The 10,374-nt window shown below is 48.1% G+C and overlaps 1 protein-coding gene across 2 annotated transcripts in view; it reads right to left on the reverse strand.

Moving 5' to 3' along the window:
- SLCO3A1 (solute carrier organic anion transporter family member 3A1) overlaps window positions 1–6,665 on the reverse strand; it is a 326,566-nt gene extending 319,901 nt beyond the window's left edge. For both annotated transcript variants that reach the window (XM_068537556.1, XM_068537553.1), the window contains exon 1: window positions 6,486–6,665. In XM_068537556.1, coding sequence (XP_068393657.1) covers window positions 6,486–6,665 — 180 coding nt within the window. The remainder of the gene's footprint in view (window positions 1–6,485) is intronic.
- Between the last annotated feature and the right edge of the window lie 3,709 nt (window positions 6,666–10,374).

Raw genomic sequence — 10,374 nt, forward strand, 5'->3', positions numbered from 1 at the left:
TTTCTTCCTGTATATCATCTATTTTGCAGATAGATAGCAAAACTAAATTAAAAGAACAAGGATGCTATCGTCCTGGCCTACAAATTACCAACGGCATTTCTGAGAGGGAATAAAATACAGGTGACCATTCTTCAGGGGAGACCGGGTTCTAAATCCACATGGGGGACTTCCCTGGTGGTCCAGTGGTCAAGACTCCACGCTCCCACTGCAGGGGGCTCGGGTTCGATCCCTGGTCAGGGAACTAAGATCCCACATGCCGCAAGGTGCAGCCAAAAAAATTTTTTTTTAAGTTTAAAAGATAAAATAAAATAAATCCACATGGGAACCATATAATCAGAATTACCACTGAATGTCCCTTAACTGCCCCCCCCACAAAAGGACAACATACTATATTTGGTGAATGTAACTCTTTACAAGAACATGTATGTAAATAGATAATGCACACAAATGCACAGAATAGGGAACATGTATGACAAAATATAGGTGAATAAAGTGATGATAAGTATTTTGACTCTACTTCACAGGAACGTGGTTATTCAGTGGTGTGTGCAGTTAAATCTGTGCAAGTTAAACGTGTTTGTTAAGTTGGAAGTAAGGTACTGGAGAAATGCTGCTGGTCCAGAGTCTAACTCTCCACCGCAGCAAGGGCTCAGCACCTCGTACACACTCACCTGCCCAGTCACCTGGCGGGCCCTGAACCCCAGAATCCAAGGACCATGAGCAGCTCAGCATGAGTCCCTGTGGCTCCCACAGCCTCTGCAGGAGGCCTGGAACACACGCTGAAACCAATGCCAACTTCTGCTCTCTCTCTGCAACCAGCCAATAACATTCACCAATTTTTTTCTTTTTTCCAGGCCTACTTCTATAGGAAAGGCAGCTGTATTCTCATCGATTTTGCAACATTACACTTACTCATGCCTGGCCAGTCTGCTAAGTGAACCTGGTCCCTGGACAAGGCAGCACCCCCAAGCTTGCTTTAATAAGATGCGCAAGAGAAAGTCACAGAGACCCTCTTGCTCAGGTGGCCTTGGCAACTAGAGGAAACTTCTGCAGCCTCATACAGAACAACACCATTCAGGCAGCCCGCAAGAAGATGAGTTTAAATGCTGAGCGATTGCTTAGCAAGGCAGGGCCGCTGTGGAGAGGCCTCTGGGCCACCCTTTTTGTAAGGTATCTAAATTTGAAATGGGGAGAGTTACCCAGTTCAGGAAAGAGCTCTTGCTCACTTCACAACTAATTCCATTTCTTCGACTGCTAAACACACAAGAGGAAACCACAGAAACTGAGGTATGTACACAAAGCTGGTTGAAAGGAATTTTCAGAAACAATTTTTTTCCCCTAAATGATTATTAGCTAAACATTTTCAACTAAGCTGTAAGAAAAAAAAAAAAAAATCAGGGTAATTTTATTTCTTCCTACCTGGGGCTATATAGTAATTATGCAAATGACAGGGAATTTGTCACTTTGAGTAACCATAAGTGTGTAAAATAATTTGATTAAAGAAAATACAGTTGCCTTAGTCATCATACTAATTTGACAAGGACTTTAAAAATGTCTCTCAGCTGTCTGCTTCTGGGTTAGATATGCAAAAGAAAAAAAAAATCTTCAAAATGATGCTTCTTTAGGAAAAAAAACAGAAAAAGAACAAATCCAGCCGTTTCACCTCAGCCATTAATTTCAAGCCCACTGAATGTTCTCAAGCCTAGAAACAAAGTGACTATAAAGCAGTGAGATGGAACCTTGTTGACACAGTCATTCGTCTCCTTACATTGTCACCAAAACCTCAGACTTCATTTTTACATAACTCTAAATAGAGTGAAGGAAGTCAGACAAAGACAAATACCATATAATATCGCTATACTTGGACTCTAAAAAAAAAAAGATACAAATGAACTTATTTACCAAACAGAGTCTCAAAGACATGGAAGACACACTTATGGTTACCAAAGGGAAATGGGGTGGGGTGGGGATAAATTAGGAAGTTGGGATTAACATATACACACTGCGGTATAAAAAATAGATAAACAACAAGGACTTACTGTACAGCACAGGCAACTATACTCAATATTTTGTAATAACCTATAAGGGAAAAAAATCTGAAAAAGAATATATATATGTATGTATAACATATATATGTATAACTGAATCACTATGCTGTACACCTGAAACTATACTTCAGTTAAAAATAAACTACTTACTTTAATAAATAGTAAATCAACTATACTTCAATAAAAAAATAAACTATTTATTTTAATAACAAGCTGCAAAAAAAAAAAAAAAAAGATAGGGACATGCCCATTCCTGATTCATAGGAACCTCCTGTGTGCCCCACCCAGAGACTAAACTGGCCTTTTTAAGTTTTCATCCTGAGGAAATTCAAATGTGTTTGTAATTGAGCTTCATCCATAACAGCCCAGAGGTGCCCGAGGTCTTAATTTCCTGCACATATCCTTATCACCTCCAGTCCTCACTCATTTGAGAACACACACAAACCTCTAAAGGAAGGGCTACCCTCAGGGAATGACTTGGAATATCTCAGTGGGTCTCCCTCAAACACAATCAAGTGCACACAAAACAACTTTCTCTCTGTGCAGTTCCCATATGCCTGTGCCTTCTCCAAACAGCCCAAGACTTAAGCAGATGTTACATCCTTGCAAGTAGGTCAGGGCAGACTGGAGCCACCAGAAGCAAAGACCCGAGTAGAGGAAAATTAAATTGCATTCTCTCTTCTGCACACAGTGACGATCAAACTGAATGGGTCCCTCTTATTTTTTTTAATGCTTATTTATTTATTTAGTTTGGCTGCACTGGGTCTTCATTGCAGCACACGGGATCTTCGTTGTGGCATGTTTTAGTTGCAGTATGCAGGACCTTTAGTTGCAGCATGTGGGCTTTTAGTTGCGGCATGCAGGCTTCTAAGTTTCAGCATGTGAACTCTTAGTTGCAGCAGGCATGTGGGATCCAGTTCCCCGACGAGGTTTCGAACCTGGGCCCCCTGCATTGGGAGCGTGGAGTCTTACCCACTGGACCACCAGGGAAGTCCTGGTCCCTCTTCTTAGGCAGAAAAAAAAATATTTCCTAGCTAGTCAGGCAGTTTAAGTGACTACAAGAGACCATCCCTGTGACTGTTGTCTTATCTGAAGCATGATTTCCAGTTAAAACACTGGCAAGGGTAAGAGATTTCAGAATCCACAGCTGGCCCGGGTTGCACCCAGGTCACCTTATCTATATTATCATCATCATCAAGTTTAGGCATCAGGATCAAAGTCCTTCTGTATTTCCCCAGGAGACCCCAGCACCCAGGCCAAAAGTTGCCAGTCCCCTGCCTAGCTTAACAATTGGTGGCTTTCTTCTATATAGATCTACCTTGAGTTTGGGTGGGTTCTTGAGGGAAAACAGACACACACACACACACACACACACACACACACACACACACACACACAGAGTCCAGCTTTTCAAAGTTGCTTCTCAAATCACAGGCAACTTCTAATTCAGTTCTGCAGTTGGACAGCTTATACCAGTGTCAGCGAAGACACTAGGTAATCTGTCTTTTCAGAAAGAAAACGGAGCAATGAAATGAAGCCTCCTAATATTAAAACAATGGCACCTGGAAAGACGAAATAATAAGGTAGCTATTACGTGGACTTGGGACTCAAACAGGAAGTAATGTCATAGGCAGAGAATTTGCAATCTCCCTTCTCTCCCTGAAAGTAAGCAGTGTTGGCAGGGCCCCAAGGTGTGCCCTTCATCAGGTATCTGTAAATGCTTCCTCAGAGGGGCAGGCTGATTGCCAGTGTAAAGATCCCATATAACACACCTTGCACATGGACCTTGTGTGTGGGATGGCCTACAAACACAGGTTCTCAGGTTTCCTAAGAAAGCCACAATGAATGGAGAAAGTTGCCTTTCCTGGGAACATCCTGCAATGTTTCATTCTCAAATCAGCCATAAAGAAGTCTCACAGCACTGAAGAAACAACAAACTTTTAATTCTACCTCCCAAATAACAGATGAAGAGAAAATTCCCAAGCGGCCCAAAAGAGCAAAACCCATGGCAAGCCGATTCAGTCAACCCTGACAAGCAAACTATTTTCATGAGGTTCAGATGGCAATGGAGAGCCAAGGGCAGCGGAGTAAGGCAGAGACCTGAGCACCTGATGCCTCCACTCTAAGTAATAACAATGCATTCAATTTCCTAAGCCCATCCTCTCCTAGGCCTCCATCTGCTTTCGGCCAGTCACCTGTTGACTCCAGTTACCCTATCCCTCAAACCAGGCTCTCCATTAGCCCAGGCGGGAAATGCCATGAGAGCTGCACCAGGTGGACTCAATTCCTCCTCTGCCTGCCACTCAGCCATTCTGGGATCAGAGTCTACTTCCTATCTCCCGGGGCCAGCCCTGCCTGTAACATCCACCAGCCCTCTACTTCTTAACTTTCTAAAGGGGCTTTGGCCACTCATCTGATCGAAGCCCAGATTCCTTTCTTTCCAAAACCCTTAAATCATTGCAAGCTAAAACCAAGCCCATGCCTTATCATTCATGGTGTGAAAAGTTCTGATGGTGTTTTTCTTTTTTTAAGATGTAAAACCTTTTATTTGTTAATCGTGATCTTCCAAATCTGTGTCCACAAATTACAAAACCCATAACACTCTGTATACTTCAAAAAATTCAATTTTTGCCAACATTAGATACTATTATATAGAACATGAATAATCCACTCTATTGAACAAAATTGGTTTGAGGCAAAAACTGTTAAAAACTGTTGATAAACACAGCCCTGGTTAGGTATCACATACTTTGCATATGCTACAGTACAGACCTACATGTATTTTTATTGTACATTTGCGTCTTAGTAATACATGTCTCTATTTTAATATTTTAATGGTCAAATTCCCTCCAAGGACACTCTGATACACTGACCCCCCCCCCAAGACACGGTCATCCCCTAATTCCAAAACTCCGAAGGCCACATGTTCTCTCTGTAACTATGTATTCGAACTACAAGTGCATTTTATACAACAAAAATCTAAACAGAAATGAAAATGTGCTTTTGGCTACAGGTTTCACCGGCAGCATGCATGTCATGGATGCAGCCAGTAACAGGGATTTAAATGCCTCTCATCTGACAAGGAGCAAAGAATATGCATTTGATTTTCAGAAACCCTGTAAGTCTGTCACCCCAGGAACTGAGCTGAATTTGAACAACCCTCTCTTGTAACCACATAACTTACTTTATCTCACACCAAGAGACCAAGCCTGGTTGTACTTCCCCCTGACAGCAAGCCCCAATTCTTAGGAGGCTGTTTATGAATGGTACAGGGCACCCAGCGACTGGCCCTCATTAACTGCACCCCAAGGCCAGGAAGAAGGGATTAATGGTACCATCAAAAAGATCATGGTTCTATCTCAGGATGTAGTTCTCCAATAGCCAAAACCTTGTCCAATTCTATCTCCATCAAACTTGCTCACTAACACTCAAAATCTATGACATTTGATTTCAATTTCAGGTCAGTAGCCAAGTAATGTCTTAACACTATACACTCTGAAAAATCCTGCTTAGTCAGGACCGTACTTGGGTCCGGAAGTGCATTCTCTTAAACCCAAGTTGGGACCACCTGCGCGGGGCAGGAGACAGCGGGTAAAGTAGGTATTTGACTGCTGAGTCATTACAAGCTGTTTCCTCTGGTATGTTATGCACCCCTGACCATTTGAACATTAAAATCCCCCCTCAGAAGGCAAATGAAATCGATGTACCTTGTGCACAATGATGCAATACCCCCCTGGGAACGAGAGACCACGGTGGGGAATTTAGGTCTAAGAGTGGGTAGCAAAAACTACACAAACTCACAGCTGCTCTCCAGGTATTGTAACTTTATCCCAGACGCTGAGAGATGGCTAACGGGATACGGAGTGGGAATATTCCCCCTGCAGCCCCGGCTCAGATCAGGGCCACACTTGGGCGCATTTTACTCTAAACTGTTAAATCCCTCCGTAACTGGCGGATGGAGAAAGCTACCGGAGAAAATGATGCATAATGGATTTGTTCTCCCGGAGGATGGAATGCAGAGTCGAGGACGCAGGAGGCTAACGGGCTTTTCTTTCCATGTGCAGGTCACCTGAAAACCGCGATGCTTTCCTCTGCAGGGGGGGCTCCTGAACTCACCCTCTGGCTGTGCTTTGGCGGGAGAGGGATGGTTTCACGCCCACCTGCCCGCCGCCTCTCCAACCCGGGTCCCCCCCAGCCCCCGCCGGCCGCGCGAGCAGCTGCGGGCATCAGCGGTCCCGCCGGCTCCCGGTTCGCTCAGCAGCCCGGGCCGGCAGCTCCCCCGGCGGCCGCCTCTGCACCACTCGCCAACCTCCACGCCGGGCGGAGGTCATGCCCGCCTGCCCCCGGCGCCCGGGCTGCCCCCTCCTCCTGTCAGCTGAACACCCGGGAGCCGCGCTGGGGAAGGGGCCCCGCGGTGGAGTTGGCACGGGGACTCACCAGGTAGGCGCCCACCGTGCCCTGCGCCAGCATCAGGGCGCACTCGGACACGAGGAAGATCTTGATGTTGGAGAAGCAGGACACCTTCTTTTTCTTCTTCTTGTTCCTCTGCGCCTCGTCCCCCTGCAGCTCGCCGCTCCGGCCGCCGCCCGACGAGCCGCCCGGCTTCTTCCCCTGCATCCTTCCCCCGCCGCCGCCGCCGCCGCTTTCCCGCTTGCCCCGGGTGTCGGGGCCGCTGCCGGGCTGAGGTGCGCGCGGCGAGGCTGCGTGCTGTCCCCGCCCCGGGCCCGCGGCGGCCACCCCCGTCCTGCCGGAGCTGGAAAGGTGGAAGGCACGGCTCCTCGCAGCCGCCGCCGCCGCCGCCGCCGCCGCCGCGCTCGCCCCCTTCCTCCTCCTTCTCCTCCTCCTCCGCCCTCCCCTCGCCTCCTCCTCCGGCTAGGGCTGTGCCAATCACAGGGGCTCCTCGCACCGCCCGCCGCCGCCGCCGCCGCTGCCTCGCCGCCGGCGTCTGACCGCCGCTGCCATCGCCCAGTTCCCGTCGCCCGCGGGCCGCGCCTGCCCTCGCCTCCCCTTCTTCTACCGCGAGGCCCGGGCCTCGATCGCCGCTGCGCGCCCCCGCCGCGCCGCTCCTCGCCGCCCGTGCGCCCCGGGGCAGGTGCGAGGGTACCGGCCTGGGGCTCCAAGCGCTGCCCCTTGGCCGAGGCTGGAAGCGTCCCGCTGCCCGAAGGACGCGAGAGAGGGGGAGCCCTTGCGGAGTAAGGGAGGGGGTGCCCCAGAGGGAGGAAGGCCGTACCCAGCCACTAGATGGCGCTGCGGGGCTCGGGGCGCCGCCGTGGACACTGGGTGCTATTGCAGGAGGAACTCCGGCCGCGGAGATGGGGTGCAGAGGCGCCCCCGCGGGGCGGGGACCTAAAGCTCCGGCGTCGGGGCGCTAGACCCGAGGGGTGGAGCGGTTTCTAGGAAGAGAGAGAAGACTGAGTACCCAGGAAAGGGTTGGTGCGCTCCCTTCCCCTCCGCCCGGGTATTTCTGGGGACAGATGTTGCGCTCTGGGGCTTGGGGAGGTGCCAGAGGTCAGAGCTGCTCGAGGCTTCTACAGCCTGCTGGCCTCTGCTCCTGCTCTCCTAGGCCTCTGGGTGTGCCTAAAAGGCCCCAGACCGAAAGGAGAGAAAAGAACGGAAGCGCAGCAAGAGAGAAGTTCCATTAACCTGTCGGCAGCCGCACAGATTATCAGGTGCCCCCAGCCACGGTGTCTAGGTGGCTGCAGGGTCGCAGCGACCCCAGCAGAGGGCCTTGTGCAGCCCGCCATCTGCCTGGAGCCCATCCTCAAAAATGATGCAGCCGCGCGGCTGGAGCCAGCAGGAAGAGATTAGCCACAGGCCTGCCTTGGTCCCCACCTCTCCCCTAGCTTTGTGGCCCGGGCCACCTTCCTTGGCCTTGGCCTGAATGCCCAGGCCTCGTGGCAGCCGCTCTTTATAATCATTACCAGGAGTTTGTGCCACAAGGCACTACCGACAGGATCTGCTAGTCCGCAGACAGCTTCCGGAAGCTCAGAGAAGCCTGGAAAGGACTGGACACGTACCAGGAAGCACTCAGCATCTTCCACCTGGTCCAATGGGGGCTTAACCAATCATTTGAAAAGCCTTTCCTTAATAGTCGTGTTTAAGAAAATGATCCACTCTCCTAGGCGCCTGTGTACCCAGGCAGGCTTAAATCCGAAATTGAAGAGTAATTAACACTTTCATAATTTTTGCTTACTCCCAAAGAACTTGAAGGAGAACGGATAGTGTAATGGTAGGGGGTGTTGTCTTGCCATACCATTTAAATATAAACTGCTGCATCCTGCTGTGGTTCCACACATGATCTCACCTAGGCTTGGTGTCCCTTTCAGATGCTCCCCTCCCCTTGTCTCGGCTGTCTCCTATGTGAATTGGCTTCCACCGCAGAGGTCTTTTTCCATGTTCCCCGATTCCTGTCATTATCGGCTATACCATTCCCCAAGAGTCTATCACCTTACTGCAGCCCCTCCCTTACTCCCTACACCCTCCCCTCACTCATAGCCAACTTTTCTATGGGATCTTTCCTCTCACGCCCTTGGTCTTCTCCATCACTCTGGCATCATGAGAGTGCCTCATCACTTTTTCCTGAGAAGACCCTTGATGAACTAGCTCCCTTCCCTGCCTCCAAAACTATGAGCTACAAAGCTAAGACTGTTTACTTGTTTCTGAACAGTGATCCTGTCGCTATTGAAATAGCTTTCAAAGTGCGGTATAGTCTTCGAGTCTTATTTACATACTTTGTTATAACAAGAGCTAATGTTTGTTGTGTGCTGACTCTGGCCAAGCACCGTTTGTTCTAAGTGCTTCACCCACATTTACAATTTAACCCACACAACCATCCTCTAAACTAGACACTCTTATTAGCCCTGTTTTACAAATAAGAAACCAGGCCCAAAAATGTTAACTAAACTTACCAATGTCACACATATCCAGTAAATGGCAGGGCCAGCCTTTGAAACCAAGGTGTCTGCTATCACAGCCCCAGTTCTGAACTCCCTATATATTATCTTGCTTGTCACCCAGTGGTCTGTCTCTTGGGGAGGATGGGACTCATATTGTCCCTATTTTATAGATGGAGACTCAGAGATGTAGAATGTAGAATGGGACAGGACTTGGATGCAAGTCCAGCTGTCTATACACTACATTGCCTCAGGTGCAGACCAAAAGGGGAACAAGCTTTTTTCAGCTTCAACCATTTATTTCACATAAAATTTAATTTTCTTTAGAGAACTCAAACCCTTTTGCTGTCAGAGAGAGGATGCTGGATTAGGGTTGTAGATTCCCCCTATAATTTATGGTACACAGCCATGAAAATAATTCAGTGCCTGAAGCCTTAAGAATAATCAAAGTTGGCCTGAAGGCAACCAGGCATTAGCCTCATGACAGTCAGAAAGAAGGAATTTAATAGGTTCAATTCTCTTCCTTCTTGCTCTTCCATTGTTTACCTGTACATGAAGGTTCCAGGAATAACGAGCTGGGTTTATGAGCAGCAGGTGCTTCTGTTTGGCTCCTCTCTTGTGCAGAGGCAGCAGCAGAAAAATAGTAACTGTCTTCATATCTGTACAACATGTGACTGCTGATAGAGTGCTCTGATGTCCTGTGTCTCACTCAAATCTCACAACAGGGAGAGCAGATCTTATTAACCCCATTTTACTCAAAAAGAAAGAGCAGCAAGTGGCTTTTTGGAGGTCACAGCTAGCTAGTGTCAGGAATTAAAACCTGCATTTTCCGCCCCAAACTGGGGGAGCACCTAGGAGAAGGAGGAAGGAGATGAAGAAAGAGTTTAGGTCTCCCATGATCTGGGATGCCCCCTCCAACCAGCCTATGAAATGGACAGTTGACCATTATGTGACGAGCAAGGCAAACACGAGCTTAAACCCCACCCACCAACTGGGCGACCTTGAATGTTGCCTTGGAGAAATGGTTTAGCCACCATTTCTAGGCTGGAGCCTTTTTCATTCCTCTATCCCTCTAGTGGTGGATGATGGGTTTAGAACTGGTCAGTATGAATGACTGTAGAACCCTTGGGATTATTTTAGTCTCTCAACTACTTTTCTGGGCTAGGTGACTTTTCTAAGTTAGATGAAAATATTGCTAGCTGAGGCTCTGATTCCATGAGCCCTTACTTTGCTGACTATTAGAAGTATTCCAAACATTGAGACGCTGCAATGTACTCAGGAAATCTGAAGCATAAAGAAGATTGGGTGACATGGGAAGATAAACTGGCTTTTGATTCTAAAATATTAATAAACTGTATGTATATGCTTAGTGATTAAGATTTGGAGAGCTTTTCTCCCTTACTTTAAAAAGGACCATCAATTCATTTCTGTAG

The sequence above is a fragment of the Eschrichtius robustus genome, chromosome 1 (genome assembly GCF_028021215.1).
Source record: "Eschrichtius robustus isolate mEscRob2 chromosome 1, mEscRob2.pri, whole genome shotgun sequence".
Lineage (NCBI taxonomy): Eukaryota > Metazoa > Chordata > Mammalia > Artiodactyla > Eschrichtiidae > Eschrichtius > Eschrichtius robustus.